The 16203-nt window shown below is 37.2% G+C and overlaps 2 protein-coding genes across 3 annotated transcripts; both read right to left on the reverse strand.

The window, feature by feature from the left end:
- Positions 1-1298: 1298 nt before the first annotated feature.
- LOC111802290 (serine/threonine-protein phosphatase 2A 65 kDa regulatory subunit A beta isoform-like) lies at positions 1299-9170 on the reverse strand. The gene is made up of 13 exons (XM_023686598.1): positions 9057-9170; positions 7859-8275; positions 7132-7378; positions 6653-6765; positions 6001-6080; positions 5343-5484; positions 5146-5226; positions 4008-4112; positions 3671-3853; positions 2512-2604; positions 2154-2293; positions 1896-1962; positions 1299-1798 (listed from the first exon to the last, which is right to left on the reverse strand). The coding sequence occupies exons 2-13, from the start codon at positions 8249-8251 to the stop codon at positions 1679-1681; spliced, it is 1764 nt and encodes a 587-aa protein (XP_023542366.1). The 5' UTR covers positions 8252-8275; positions 9057-9170; the 3' UTR covers positions 1299-1678.
- Positions 9171-10040: 870 nt separating this feature from the next.
- On the reverse strand, positions 10041-14128 carry LOC111802291 (aluminum-activated malate transporter 4-like). Of its 2 annotated transcripts, none has more exons than XM_023686600.1 (7): positions 14053-14128; positions 13553-13924; positions 13308-13445; positions 12955-13221; positions 12708-12844; positions 12485-12631; positions 10041-11335 (listed from the first exon to the last, which is right to left on the reverse strand). In XM_023686600.1, exons 2-7 carry the CDS (start codon positions 13920-13922, stop codon positions 10676-10678), a joined length of 1719 nt encoding a protein of 572 aa, XP_023542368.1. In that variant the 5' UTR covers positions 13923-13924; positions 14053-14128; the 3' UTR covers positions 10041-10675. The 2 variants fall into 2 exon arrangements, with proteins under 2 accessions (XP_023542368.1, XP_023542367.1); XM_023686599.1 differs by having other exon boundaries at positions 14040-14103.
- Positions 14129-16203: the final 2075 nt, after the last annotated feature.

Below are 16203 nucleotides of genomic sequence, written 5' to 3' on the forward strand. Positions count from 1 at the left end.
AGTCTCTGCCTTTTTAGACGCACAACTGGAAAGAAACCTCGCAATTTGGGAAGAGGGACTGACTCTACATTAGTGGATGGCTGATGCGACACTAAGGGTGAATGATGAAGTGAAACTAAGGACAACTTTGGGCCCTCATCTCCCCAAAGGATAAGTGCCAACTTTATGACAATGGATATTGGTTTTCTTATGTAGGACTAGCCGCCATTGTAAGACTTCACGTCTCTTTGTTTTTTTAGATAGATTTATATAAATGGAGGTGTGCCCATATTGTGTCATGCTCAGCCATTGGTCTTTAGCTTAGCCAGCCAACGGTAGAGGCGTCTTGTTTTGTCGGGCTTGAACTAATCCGAGTCGGTTCATAGCAGATACTGAAGTGAGCATAATACATCTCCTGGTTTCCAAGATTTTAAAATTTGCAGCATATTCTATAAAGTGAGCGTAATACAGGTTGGGAAGAAGATTAGTATCTTTTGAGCAATGCCTCTCATAGAATGAACCATCATTTCCAATCTTCTTCTCACATTCATATCTCCCAACTCTCAATATGAACAAGAGCTTGGCCGAAGTAAACGGTGAAACAGCATGTGATTCGGTCGTGTAGGTTACCCTAAAGCTTGCTTCTTCTTTTTTGAAATCAACATATTGCTTTTTTTTTTTTTTTGGCTGTCATTCTAATATGAATGTCATGAATGTCATTGTAATAGTCCAAGTTAACTACGGGCAGATATTGTCTTTTTTGGACTTTTCTTTCCGAGTTTCCCCTCAAGATTTTAAAATGCGTCCGCTAAAAAGAGTTTTCCACACACTTATAAAGAATGTATTAGTTAAATAACAAGTCTCACCTCGCTACTCTTAACCTGTTCTATTATTTCATTGTTTGAGCATACGTCTATGGTTAAAATTAGCTTCCCTTCTTCATTATGGTTTGTCGTGTATGTTCAAAATCTACCGTTACAACGGTTAAACAGTGAAAGTTTGACCATGTTGCTTATCAATTAGTTTGGTTGGAGATGGACAATGCTTTTCATTAGAACTATTTTGGATATTACATTTGATCTGAAGTAACTCTGATTTGAATTAGTTCGGAGATCTGAACAAATTGAAAGAAAAACCAGAAGAACCAAGCTTCCAGAAACTCGTGCTACTAAAAAGCTACTGAAAGATTTTTTCTTTTTCTCAGCGTGGATTAATTGTGGTTCTTTTCTGCAAAACAAATCAATCAGCAAGAATCATTTCTAAGATCTCATGAGTATTTTCACTTGGTGTCCTCAAGTGTGTGTGGATATGAGTACCCATTTGGTTTCGGAATCTTAAATTGAAGTCAATAATAATTAATACAAAGTGATAACTATTACAGTAGAGATTGAAGATTGGCAATCAAAAAAAGTGTAGATACAAATGGGGACTCCATAGCCCCCCGAGTTCAACATCCAAATTACGAGTCCATTGTTGAAAAAGACAAATGAAGAAAGAATATTATAGATTATAAGGATGCAGAAGGAATAAAAGCATCAAGTCTCTACTCAATGTCTCACTCTGCACGCTAGATGCATCACAAACTGCACTACAACAACGAACGTGGGGGAAGAAACATACAGCTATTTCGTTGAAAAACAATAGCAACTTCTGCAAAAGCACCTTCGTACAGATGTTTGCGATGGCGATGAAGCCTGGTCTAACTAGACATCATCACGTGATCGATTGATTGAAGAGCTTGGTTAGCAAAGAACCGGACATCTACATCTGGATCTTCACTGAGTTCAACTAGGCTAGGGCGGATAGTTTTTTCCACCACCTGCATCGCAAGTGTTATCTAATATTAATATAAACAGTCAAGATATCAGTTAGACTAAGACGTCACAGAAGGCAAAGCATCATCTGGGACTACTTACAGGTTGGTCAACTATGGGAATGAGAGACTGCAACACTTTCGCCACATTAAACTTGATATTTGGAACCCTGTAAAAAACTTAACTTAACCACCAAAAAAGAGCGAAAAGGAGGCTGATAAAGACAATTAACAAGGGGCGCAAGTCAACTGACAATAACACCCATCATGATTCATTTTTTTAGGGATGATTCCACCGTCCGGCTTTGGGCCAGCAACTAATCTATCTAATTAAAACAAGAAAATAATTTATGTCCTGTACCTGTCCTTGGAAGAACTGATAACCACCGGTAAAAGCTTTGTGCATGTGATTTCTGAGCCCATAACTGGGGCAAGAAGGGAGACCGCACGAAGAACAGTCATTCGGTACAAATAATGTGGGTTGTTAATCATGTCAAGAACCTGTTTGTGAAACGCCATCAGTTAGAAGAAGAGAACAAAGTGCATGGATTGTGTGCAGCAGGCAGGGTGAAGGATTTTTGTTAATAATGATTAGCGTTATACTTCTTTCATGACCTCTGGATGGTATTCTTTATCTAAAAACTTCTTTATCTAAAGACAATGTTAGGCTATCACCAAGGTCAGGCTAAATGTGATTGTGAAATTCATTTGAAACAAACCTGTGGGACAATGTGCTGCATTGCCCACTCAGGACCAAATTCTTCTGCAAGGCGCTTCAAATTGTTAGCAGCTGCATCACGGATTGAGTAAACCTGCAAGAAGTAACCATTGCAATAGAAATTTCTTTAAAAAACTGCATAACATATAACAAGTCAATGATATCTTTGAAATTGTCCTTTAAAATAATTCTTTCTTAATATGTGCACTTTCAGTACTTTGTTGACTATTGAAATCACCTCCTTTCACTTTAGATGGTCAAATTCTTTTATAGCCTTTTCTGCATTAGAGAGAGCAGCAGAAGAACAATGAGGAAGAAAGAAAAAGAGAATGTCTTAGGTGTCTCAAAGAGGATGCCTTTGGTATCTCATCCTCTTCCACTCTTGTACAGTGTACATTTATTTAGTGTTTCCATTTTTTTTAAAATTTCATAGCAAGATCACATATGAGGAAACATGCAAGAAGAACCCACTGCAACAAAAAACAAACCATATGTGGCCTCTCCAACTTGACTATCCAACTTGACTAGGAAGAGTTAATTTCCCAAGGCAGTGAAATTTTGTCTGCTACCTTAGCTAGGACGAGAATTAACATGATCGCCGTCAAAGAAGCAACCAAAATTGGCTTTCTGACCCCAGATATAAACTAGACATTTTTCCATTGCCCTCCGGCTTGGGTTTGGATATCCTCCCCTGTACAGTTTCGGGATTCTGGTCCTCTGATAAAACTAGAATCCTATGCAGAAATGTTTCAAAAACTTAAATATTTGTCGTGGCTAGAGAGAAATGGAGGACTTGGCAGGAGATGGAAAGCTAGCCGTACTAAAACACATTTGTGTCCTTTTAATTTCTTAACTAACAATGACCAAAGACCGATCATTTTCTCTCTATAACTAATAATCCAGTGTAAATAGTTCAGTTGCTACTTTCATTATGATTCAGTTGCACAGAAACTAGAATTGACGAATTCCGTATAATGGACATCCCCTTCAGAAACCAATCAAATGATCTCATGAACAGCAACGTACCTTATTCAACAAAAAGAATATTCTCATAAACTGAAGCAACATTCACTCAGAAGCATGTTATTCACATTAAAATTTACTTTTTTCATGCATTCTTAAACTATAGTAAGACTTAATGAAGCTCAGGAAACACAAACCTTATCCTGTAACCACTGCATGCAAAGAGCACCAAGCTTATCGTCAAAAAACCCTACACCCAGCTGACTTGCCAATAAAGGAATGTATTCTATAATTGCTAACCTAACTCTCCAGTGTCTATCCTCAGCAAGTTCAACAATGGCAGGTAACAGTGATTGAGACAAGAGATCAATTCCAATAACCTGCATAAAAGGTTTTTGGTGAGACGGCAGTAAAATATTTTTGGAGAGAGAGAGTGAGAGTTAAAGCATGTTTGCGAAGTATAAAACAGCATCTCTTATTGTGATGTTGGTCAACAACCCTCCCCCTTCAGTTTCAAGGTGAATTACAACAAACCTGATTTACTTGATCAAGCTTGCTAATGATATTGAGGCGCACATCAGGGAATTCATCCTTAAGCAGAGAGAGGAATATTGGAAGCAGTTGTTCGATGGTAGCATCCTGCACAAGCCATCTAAGTGAGATTTTTTTTGTCCCAATACAAACAACAGAATACTATTAAACAAGACTGGGAAATTGGTTAAACCATCGACCCTGAAGAAAGATGGAGACAAGACAATTATGTAATACCGAATCTTTCCCAGTAACCACTTCAAGTTGCATGGATATGATGTAAAAAGGCCTCCGAGGAAATAATGAGTCTACCATTCATCCTTATCACTATATGTACACGTCCTCATCAATCAACCACACACAAAAGACAACATATTTTTTTATGAGCACAAAAACTTGACTGATAATTTATTTATCATTTAGAGAAAGGTAATTTTACCCCCGGGTGGAAGGGTGGATAACCTGGATTGAAAGATGAAAGTTAATGAATTCCACTACAGAACCCCAACAAGAATGTTCCTAGAAAAACAAGTGTGAAGTAGTCTTCCAAGAGCCACTGTGTACGGAGTTATGAGAGTCATCACTACAATCCCCAAATTATTTGAATTTGTAATTCATATCACTTCTTGGCCTTCAAAATTCAGAAATACAAAACAGAATCCAGCTACCAATTCCTCGCCATTTTTCATGAAATTTCAGATATATAAATACACTCCGAAATTAGCAAACTAATCAATATGCTAACAGAAGTATTAATCAGCAAATTGCTTTAATCACTTCACTTAGAAACATTATACAGCACCCAGTTCTCAATTCCTCACTGTTTACATAAGTACAGGCGTCCAAAATAAACTATACAGTACCTAATATTAAACATAAGCATTAATCACCAAAGTGTTTTAATTTCACATCCCTTAGTAGCGTCAAAATTCAGAAATATTAACCAGCATCCAGGATTTCCTCTCACTCCACCGTGTCCTCACCCCTTCCCCCAATGGAAAAAAAGCTTAGATATGGCTTCTAAGCAGACTTATTGAAGAAAGAAGCGGATTAAGGTTCTCAATAAAATAATAAATAAACATTTAATATGCAGTTTATAGCAAGCAACACATTTGTGAAAACCAAAATAAAGACTTCATACCTTTCCCAACACAGGAGCCATTCCCATGATAACTGAGGCTAAAGCTGAACGGACATGCTGAGAGGAATCTGATGACAATTCCTGTAGTCGTTATTTGCTTAGCACTCAGTGAAAGTATGAGAAAAAAAAAATTGAGGCATGACATGTAACAGTAGATAAGTGAAAAGGAAATTTTAACTCTGAAATAGCATATGCACCTTAACGCAGGGAAGGATATGCTGAATTGCTAGTTCTGGACTTAAAATCCGGCAAAACTTGGTCACTTTACCAGCAGCTGCTATACGAACTTCAGCTTCATTGTCTCGAAGCAAGCGCACATAAGCAGGTACCAAGTCCGTCCTTACCACCCAAAAACAAGTGCATGCATTATGAACAATATAAAAACTCAATATGTAGTACACTTGGCACAATGTTCACAACACTTTCTAATATAAGAATTATTTTCCATATTTACATAGTATTAGTACAAAAATACATGTGCATTCATTTTTTTTTTAATTAGTAGAAAATTTGATAATTAAAGGCCACACGAGCATATAGGCTAACCAAGGACAGGCTAGGAGCCACCCAAGAGAATAAACTAAAGTATCTCCAATGTTTTAGAATAAAGAGAAAGGAAATCCAAAGCTAGAAAACCAGAATAAGAAGAAGAACCTTCCTCCCAAGAAACCCCCAGTAACCAAGGAATGGGCTCCTATCTACATAGCCAAATAAACCAAATGATAAAGGAAGGTCATACAGAACTACATTTCATGGGTTTCCATAATACAATAGGTCAAAAAAAAAAAAAAAACATTCTCATCTTTCCACATTGATCAATAACCAACTTTTCTTCATAGATTAACAAGAAATTACCTAGTAGGTTCAGGTCCTACAGCTTCACACAACTCATATAACTGGTTGGCAACCATGTAACGGACACGCCAAGACTTATCCTACATAGAAGGAAAAGTAGGCAAGGAACAAGAAAGAAATTAGCGCTTGGATAAATTGTGTCAAGGCCATGAGGGTATAGAGCATGTAAATACCATTTTTACCTTCTGCTATACACAATAGAGGTACTCAAACTAAGAAGTAACTAAATAAAATGCAGATATATAGATTATACATTATAATTTCATTGATATTATAGCTTACCTAGGAATGAAAAAGTTCAAAAACAAAGGTATTTATAATATGCTATGCTTTCTTTAAAGTTGATTTAATAATCCTATGGACAGCTCAAAAGGTTTTAGTAGCAACTTAAAAAGAATTTTGGATGTTTGTACATCTATGTCATTCTTGCCATTGCTATAACTAAACAACAGAAGTACAAAGGACATATAAAACAATACATCCAGACGTTCATCACAAAGACCTGGAAACCACTAGATTACAAAATGTAATTGTAAATGCTTGATCTGATCTTCCAATAAAGATATTTCTCAACAGTGCATATAATCATTCTAACAAAATGTCAGGCATACAAATCAAGCTGTGAAATCCAATAAATTGTGCAAAACTATACCTGGGAGAAGTTAACGATAACTGGAAGAATATGCGATACACAATCCTGGGGTTCCAACAACTTGCCCAAAGCTGCACAACCCTCAACGGCCAGCAATCTCACAGAGTCCTGATCTGTTAAAGACTTGGTATAAGAACATAAAATGTACTAAACCAAACAACTGTCTACAAGAATTCTAAAGAATAATTCCCATGCTTTTGTAACTTGAGAAAGATCCATGATTATTCCCTGTTAATATCTCAACTAAAAAGTCCAAATGAAGAATAGTTAGACTTATAACAGCACTGATCTCAACATATTATGCACACTGCACATACACTAAAATAATTTGAAAACTTAAACAAGAAGTCTAAACTTTAACCAGCAACACACAACCGATGTGATGCACCCACTAAAAAACACACTTTCTGTTCACATGAATCCAATTTCCGCAAGAAACCAAAGTAAATCACACTCAGGTAACAGATACAGATAATTACCATCTTGAGTAAGATCCTCAAAAATTGTCATGGTATCAGTCTTCAGATGAGCAGGTTCAATTGTTGCAGCAAACTTTCCTAGATTTGTTGCAGCAGACCTCCTAACCATGGGCATATCATCTTGACACAATTGGCCATACATTGACCGCAACTCGGTCTTCAACATCTCTGGAGCACTAGGGTAGGCAATATGAAATAACCCACATGCGGATACTCTAGCCGTAAACCATTCACCAGCTGCCAATCTCTGGATATATATGGAAGCACAAACAGACACACAGACCCTCAGAAAACGTTGGATTTAAAGCTATCAATGTTGAATATGCAAAGAGTTTAAAAGAAAAATAAAAGAAAGAGGGGAGAAGCTAGCAGTTATCAGATTTTTAGGACAGAAAGAACAAAATGGCAGGGAGACCTAATAGGGTCTCAGAATTGGTTTGATGTTATCAAAGTTAATCAGTTTGAGCTGTATTCTCTAGAAAAACCTATTATCATTGGAAGGACGTCAAAAGTATAAGCTCATAAGCAAGACTTAATAACATATCCCAGAAAATTCAATATATCATTGGACGCATATTTAGCATAAAACATCTTAAATTTATGGATACTTTTCAATGCGCCAACTATTGCAAGTGTCAGATAAATGAAGTAAAGGGAATGATTTTAAAGAGAGGGATGCATATCGAAGAAAAGAAGGAAAAAGAAAAATGTAGAGGGAAATACTAACCTTAACGAGAGGAATAAACCAATCAACTAAATCACTCTCTCTCATTTGGGAACCAATTCTGCACAAAGACTCCACAGCTTTGTCCCTCACACAGGTTTCCTCAACAGTGCACAGAGTTTCCAGAGGTGGAAGCAAAACATGGGCATGCTCAACACCACCAACATATGGAATGAACACTCCCAACTCCTCAGCCATAGCAAGAAGCACCTCATCATCATCATCATTGTTTTCACTCAGAAATGGGATCAATTCTTTACGCGTTCGCTCCTCTCCAAGAGCACGTGCAATCGTAGAAAGTCTACGAATTGAGTTCAACCGTAGCTGAATGTCATCATTTTTCAGCTCGTCAATAAGAACAGCTATTGGATATAGAGGCTCGTGGACCATAGACATCTTATGCAGTGATTTCCTGTAAAACTAAAGACGAGATAGAGAAAAAGAAATCGGTTCACTGCTCAAAAAGACGGTTTCCAATTTACAGTCACTTACAGGTTGATGGGAAAACAAAAACAAAGATATCAAAAAAAAAAAAACTAATTTCTTATCACGAAACACGTGGCATAAGAACGAAAAAACGACCGGAAACGGACTAAAAACTCAGGCATAAAAGAAAAATGCCAAGCGCAACTTTACCCGCTTAGGATAAACTCGCGCCTTCCGGACGTGCAGAATAAAAGTGGATAAAATCAATGCTCCATATGATCTCTAATAACTAGATGGAAAACATTAATTACACTAGAGATTGGAGGCTTTGTTATTGATACATGAATCCTCGACTTCAACGAAAAGGTAACACGTAGAAATGGACAAATCAGATCCGCAATCAAAGATCCAAGGGCAAGAAAGGACAAGGCTAAAGAACCATAGAAAAAGCCTAAATGTTGAAAGAAATAACACAGATTCGAAGGTCCGAGCCCTAAGTTCGGTGATATGCAGCTAGAATCGAAGATTCTCCATCCAAAACGAGGACGGTGCGGCAGAATTATTTTCTTGTTCCTTGTAACTTAAGGTAAGCAACACAGGAAATTCAATCTAACTATTCCCTTCCTGTCAACGACGAAGTAAAGTAGTGAAATCCAGATTAAACAAAACGCTGCTCGGACGGCGATCGACTAAAACAAAATGGAAATAGTTCCTTTCTTCCTCAAATTTGAAAGTAAAAGAAAAAGGGGGGGAGAAAAAGTGAAAGCGGACTCACCAAGATCAATGCCCTCGCCTGGCTGAGCTTCAGGAACCTGTCGTCGGAGAAAGAGAGAGAGAGAGAGAGAGAGAGAGAGAGAGAGAGAGACTACAAGAAGAAGAGAGCCAGGACAAACGAGGCTTTTTGTTAAGACACTCTCCGATCTGAGAATTCCATAATAACAGAACTGTAACCATTATGGGCCGGCCCATCGACACGTAATCCACAGCAAAAATCACAGTATATTGGGCTTTTCAATCCGTTCATATTGGGCTTGGTTTTTCTTTTTGGGCTTAGCAGAAAGCCTAGTCCGAGAAGGAATCAAGCCCAAATACGTGGAGTTCACTGTTCATGGGCCTCCGTACATATCAGCCTGTTTTTTTCAAGAACATCCCTGTTTCAGTGTTATCTTCAACAAATTTGCAATATATATATATATATATATATATATATATATATATATATATAAACACATTCACGAGATAGCTCCATTCTCCTAAATGATAAACCTAAATGATAAAGTAGTAGTTAGGTGTACAAGGAAAAGATCTTCGTGTCTGCACTAATCAAGTCACAACTTCCCCATCGAAAGGTCAATTGCATACTATTTGTACGGCCGATTGGAAAGGGGAACGAATCATTTATAAGTGCGAATACCTCTCATTAGTATACGTGTTTTAAAACCTAAGCCCGGAAGGGAAAGCCTAAAGAGGACAATATCTGCTAGCGGTGGGATTGGGCTGTTACAAACCTCTCTCTAGTGAGGACGGTGAGCCTTAAAGTAGGGTGGACACCGGGCACTATGTCAACGAGGATGTTGGACCTCAAATGGGGTGAATTGTGAGATTTCACATCGATAGGAGAATGAAATGAAAAATTTTTTATAAACGTGTGAAAATCTCAAAAGTCAAAGAGAAACAATATCTACTAGTAGTAAGCCTTGTTTGGGCGGTTACAACTTGTATCTCCACAAACCCATTTACTTAAGTACGGCAATCGAACTGAAACAAACTGAACCCGCTCAAAAACTAAGTGAACTAATCAAAAGAAACCAACCAAAATAGTTTGTACAAATCCAAAGAAGCCAACATTTAAGGTTCAAACTGACCAAATTGATGGAGGTTTCCTCCTATGTTCGGTTTTGGCTTGCACTTCTATATGTATCTTTAATAAGGATAAGACATAAATAGAATAATATACAATCAAATCTGACAAGCTTGAGCATGCAAAAGTATATTGAGAACACGGAGTGCTGCCGCTGCTGCTGCGCATCGAAAACGTACTACACAATCCCTCTCTTTAACATCACATCTAGAGCCAAAATCAATGTACTATCATACCACAGGCACATTCAAGCTAACAGCTTTGATGAACAGATTGTAGTGTCCATCCAAGACACATCTACGACATTCGGATGACCCGGATCGAGCTTATACACAGGACAGGTCCGTTGACGTTACCTGCCAGAAAAATATATGAGGGCATAGGTTAACCAAACTCAGATATCAAATTCAACCATCACTGTATGAAAGGTGCACTAATGAGCCAACTCCAGAGATGAATGGTATCAGATAATCCAGTGGAATCAACAACTGTGGCATGGCATGGCATGGCATGGCATGGCATCCTATGTAGCCTCAATTCTTGATGCCAAAGAGTCTTAAAAATCTAGTCCAACACCCAACTTTCTCCTTTTCAATTTTAATCTCCGCTGGTGACTTGAAATTTGCCTTCTCACTGAGTTCTTCAAATGCATTCAAGAGATTTTGCAGCCTTGCAACAAACTCGATGAGAAGCGAAGTAAACGTTGCCAAAGATAAGGAGCTTGCACTTTCATATACTTTTGACTCTCTTTCATTCGGCACGGTATCGTTCAAAAATGAAAGGCGTGGCCATGAAACCAGGTGTTTGTTGAAGACACTTTCTGTGGATACCCATTCTGTAATGGAAGGGTTGAAGCCGATGCTCGAGTGTTGAGCATCCAACGAATCGTTCAGGGATTCGATTACCAACTGTCTGCCATGATCATCTTTGGTATCAATAAGATGTTGAAGATCTTCATGTTCCCTGTGCTGTTTTCCAGGTCTCCAATTAGCTGAATTCACCAGTATATCAGATTTCTCATCAATCTTCATTTGTAAAGCTTCTGCAGCATCATGAACTTCGAATAGCATGTCGACTGAGCTTAACTTCTCCATCTTTTCTACTTTGCTCCCAAGCTCACGTAAGAACTTAGCTCCCTCAGTGCCAACCCTCTGAAGCTCCTTTGCAAAGACCTTTCTTTTCTCTGGTGGAGCCTGTAATACAAACTTGCAAGATCTAGTCATCTATGTACATTGGTTATTATCACCAATTAACACCCAGCTAGCAAATCAACAGCCAAGAATCATCAAAATAGTTCTGTTTAAAATTTCAAATCTAAATCATCGTGTACTCAGCTATAAAACAAGTAAAGATGACAGTTATGTACATACAGAAAGAAGCTAGTACATTGTTTACCTCCACCATCTTCCAAATCAAAGAAAGCTGTTATAATATACAGGGGAAGGAATTCAAATGCTTTTTGAACTTCACCAATTTATTCCGACATAATTTTTTTTTTAATACGCCTATGATTTAAAACCAGTAACATGTTACCACCCTCGCGTTTCTTAAGGACCACAATTAACCAGATCATTTTTTCCTGCCCAAGAATTGACAGTTATCACCAAGCTAGCTAGACTGATTCCTTCTTCCAGCTTAATTCAGGTCAGTGGTCATCTTTTCTAAAGAGGGATAATAAAATTTGGACATTGGTCTGACATAAAAAGCAGCCCATCTAGAAGGGCCACTCACTCACCCATTCCATAGAAGTTTGAGCGTATGGGTGACTTCAGCTACAGGCTAAGGGAAATCGATAATTGAATAAGTAAGTCATAACAAATGTCAATGTAGCAACTCAAGTCCACCGCTAGCAGATATTGTTCTCTTTGGACTTTCCCATTCGGGCTTCCCCTCATGGTTTTTAAAACGTATCTGCTAAGGAGAGGTTTCCACACCCCTATAAAGGGTGTTTCATTCTCCTCCCCAACCGATGTAGGATCTCACAATCCACCCCACTTCAGGGCCCAGCATCCTCGCTGGCAATTGTTCCTCTCTCTAATCGATGTGGGATCTCACAATCCACCCCCCTTTGGGGCCCAGCGTCTTCGCTGGCACACCGCTCGGTGTCCACCCTCCTTTGTGGCTCACTCTCCTCGCTGGGCTGTTACAGTCAAATTCAACAAAACTATACAACAATGGGGCGACCAAGAACACCTACAATAGGGCGGTTTATGTATTAATATCTCCAAGTGGACGCTCTTCTTTCTTTTACAAAACATGAAGATTATCGACGTTAATGATCGTAACCTTAATAGAAATCAATGAAACAAAGAACAACTACAAAAGAAAAAGGGTCAAATCACCTGGATTTCTGAAAGAATACATCCGTGCATTGCCATGACCATGAAAGCACAATGCCTAAGAGCACCACTCACTCTGACATAATTGTACCATGGATAATTGAATGTCTTGTAAGGGCCATGCGGTGGCTCCCAACAGGCAAAGTCCAACTACAAAAACAACGAACCTTAAGTAAAACCTTCATGTAACATGTCATCTAATCAAAGAGTAAACAAGAACCAATACCAAAGTGTCCTCTTGACTCGAGGACTGCACAGCAGATCTATAAGCACTATATACAGGGTCATCAGAGGCTTGATATGTAAGAATCTTCGAGGAGATTCTCTCATATTCCACACACTGAAGGTATTCATTAACAACACCTGAACAAGATTACAAGGAAGCTAATGATTTAAACATGTTTTTACAGATCAAAAGTATAAGAAAGTGCACAAAATCATCTTAACAAAATGGATAATAGAATTGATCTTGCCTTCTAATGAAGTAGCAACGTTTTTGAAATTTTTCACAACCAATTTGTGCAGATCCTCCCCTGCCCAAATGGGGAAGATAAATATATTCACCACCAAGCACATGATAGCACCGACGCCAATGAATAGTAATCGATAAAAAGCCGTTCGGAAAAACGACGATGTACTTCCAGATATCAACACGATGCAAAATGTCAACAGAAATACCCGAAACCCGTATTCATACGACTTCATCGGCGGATATAATTTACAATAGCTTGCAAAAAACCCTAAAATAGTGAAATGGAATTGTTAATTTGAGTATCCAATTGCATCTCAGATACACAGATTCATTATCCCTACTAAGAACTCGTACCTGCAAGGAATATACTGATTACGATTATAACTTCCTTAAATGGTCCGGCTAAGACGGATAGTTCCGCAATACCAATAGCAAGTCCACCGGCTGAAAATGTCCCCAATGCACGATTAAACCCTTTACTAAGCGTTGCCCCTACAGAAATGAACAGAATTATTCCCTTGAACGAAGAAATTGACTAATGAAACCTCAAGAATCCGCAACTGGATTGAAATTAGCGGAGTGAAAATCATTAGGCATACCAACGCTGAACTCGAAAACGACGACAACAGTGAGAATAGCCCAGATTGTATATTGGCCAACTTCTTTCAAAGCCTCGCGAAAGAAAATGACGAGCGAAACGAACGCAAGCGACATCCCCATCTTGGCAGCGAAGAAGATCTTGCGGGGATCGGTGCGGCCCATTTCGTACAACTTGACGGTAGTATCTCGTAAGCCTTTCCAGAAGTTGGCGATTGAATCGGTAACTGTACGGAAACATCGACATTTCACGTTGTCGCCGGCGCCGTCGTAGCTGTTCAGACCGAAATCGGAATATCCCTTACGAGAATAAGCTTTTTCCCTGTTCTGATCCAGAAAACTCTGCCGGATTGATCCATATTTTCCTGCCATCTCTTCATCAACAACCAAAACGAACACGCAAGAGTTTGAAGAATCAGGATCTCACAATACCAGAACGAAAATTAAAAATAAAATAATAATAATAATAATAATAATAAATTGTAATACAATGAAACGGCACCGTATCGGGTCAGATTTGAAGACGATGGTGAGGCTGGCGGTGACGAAATAGGAAATTTGCTTGCTTATTAAATACAAAATACAATCAAATCTAACCCGCGGGTAAGATAACCGATGTCACAAACAAATTGGCTCCAAAAAAATAATAACTGAACTGACTTATTAGGTAACCGCCAACCAAACAAACAACCAATGACACCTTTTTCGCCAGAACAGTAAAAAGGTAAATATGATTTTTATATTTATGTTTCATTATATTTTTATAAATTACTTTAATTTTTAATTAGTTAAATATAAAATAACACAAAATTAATAATTTAATCATTTATTAGACCCCATTTAAAATTTAACTAAAAAAATCATTTTATCATATAGTTTACTTTTCGACGATATGATCTTTATTTAATTATATTTAAGTATATTTCTTAATCAATTAAAATATAAATAGTTATTTTATTATAATTAATACAATATAATACCATTTAAACGTTTACTTTTTTTTTTCTTTTTTTTCAAAAAATAATGACAATTAGCATTTTATAGGTAATAAAATATTTCAAAGCTGTCCAAATCATGTATTTACTTTATTTTTCTAAAGGGATGCTTTTATCAAAGTGGAAAAAGGAATATGAAGGAAATATCTCAATAATTTAATTTTTATTTTATTTTTTATGTTTTTTTCATCCAAATAAAATAATAAACCTTGATTTATTTGAATTTATCTATCACTTTTTTGTTATTTAAAAAAATTTATAATTTCTTCGTTTTTTATTTTATAAGTCACGCTTCAAATAAAATATCATAAATGTAGGGTCGAGAATATTAATTAAATTTTATTAAATTATAAATAATTTTAAAGCTATAAAAATTAAATTTTAATTTTCTTCCAACGCCAAAATTAATATATTAAATAGGAAATAATTGTATTTCGATAATTTTAGATGGCATCTATATGACTTTTTTTTCTTCTTTCGTTTGTCTCATTTGCAACAAATAAATAAATAAATATATTATATAGATGAGGAACATGTGATCGACATTGACACATGTATGAATATCTCCTCCGGCTATGGATCTATGAGATTCCATGATTTGTGAACTTTTTTAATTATTAATTTTTCTGTTCGAACTTTATCTAAATCTGATGTTAGTGATCCAATAATTTAACGGTGATATTAATAAGGTCTCATTTGATAAGTACTTAATTTTATCACCGTTTATCTATCATATTTTTTAAAATAAAATAATAATAATAATAATAATATATGCAAGTTGAGCAAGATCTGCCCTTCGATGGCTATACGATGTATGAACTCAATGTCGTACTTATTGAGCTCTATCGTTCACTTCGAGAATAATTTTGATTTTCATATCTCAATAATGTTCGACGTAATGGGTACTTGACAAGGACGATGATACGATGTTCTTAGAAGTATGGGCAGATGCGTCTCGCATATTTTACGAGAATCGAGGCTAGTTTATGAGGAACCTTGTCTTCGGGTCACTGCGATTCAACTAGCATAAAAGATTGGTATTATCGACCCTTCCTTTGTCAAGACTATTCAAAATCACCAAATTGTTGTCTACTATAGTCTCTATGAGGAAGAGTTGAGTCGAGATGTTATTTGAGCACGGAGAAGATTGTGTCACTAGTCTTGGATCCGCTCAAGCTTCATTTGTTGTCAGGAGACTCGGAAGATTGGTAAACATTTGCATGTAAAGTGTAAAAACAAATCGATTTAGGGTGATCATCTTGTCGTTCAAATATTTGGTATAGTTAGTGCGATTGACTCGATAGTCAGATATTCCTACAAAAAAAGAAATATCTTGTAGTGGTGTGGAGCTCGACCTAATAATTTCTAATCCTCATGTCAGTAACATACACAAAGGGATGTTGAGCTAAGCTCAAGTTAAGGTTGCCTATCATAAATGAGAGTCGGTCCCCCGTATTTATAGTGCTTTATCTACTAACACATATGTCGCTATCAGGGTCACATATAAGGGTATTCCTCTCTCGGTACTTCATACCCTCAAACTCGACCTCCAAACTTTGGGAAGCATGCTTTGCTTCCTCGAGAACACATGGGCCCTAATTGGTTTTCTCATGGAGTCGAGCCTATGGACATGTGTGCATATCGGTCCACCATAATGA

The sequence above is a fragment of the Cucurbita pepo genome, chromosome LG09 (genome assembly GCF_002806865.2).
Source record: "Cucurbita pepo subsp. pepo cultivar mu-cu-16 chromosome LG09, ASM280686v2, whole genome shotgun sequence".
Classification (NCBI taxonomy): Eukaryota; Viridiplantae; Streptophyta; class Magnoliopsida; order Cucurbitales; family Cucurbitaceae; genus Cucurbita; species Cucurbita pepo.

Bases quoted from the DNA above. Each gene is read 5' to 3' on its own strand.
- LOC111802290 (XM_023686598.1), bottom strand. From the start codon at position 8,251: ATGTCTATGGTCCACGAGCCTCTATATCCAATAGCTGTTCTTATTGAC. The intron at 6,766-7,131 runs GTAATTATCTGT...AGTCTTTAACAG, and splicing joins TGAGGATCTTACTCAAGATG to ATCAGGACTCTGTGAGATTG. The intron at 3,854-4,007 runs GTTTGTTGTAAT...CCTTTTATGCAG, and splicing joins AGCTTGATCAAGTAAATCAG to GTTATTGGAATTGATCTCTT.
- LOC111802291 (XM_023686600.1), bottom strand. From the start codon at position 13,922: ATGGCAGGAAAATATGGATCAATCCGGCAGAGTTTTCTGGATCAGAAC. The intron at 12,845-12,954 runs GCAAGATCAATT...AATCTTGTTCAG, and splicing joins CGTTGCTACTTCATTAGAAG to GTGTTGTTAATGAATACCTT. The intron at 11,336-12,484 runs GTGATTTGACCC...TTTGTATTACAG, and splicing joins GTATTCTTTCAGAAATCCAG to GCTCCACCAGAGAAAAGAAA.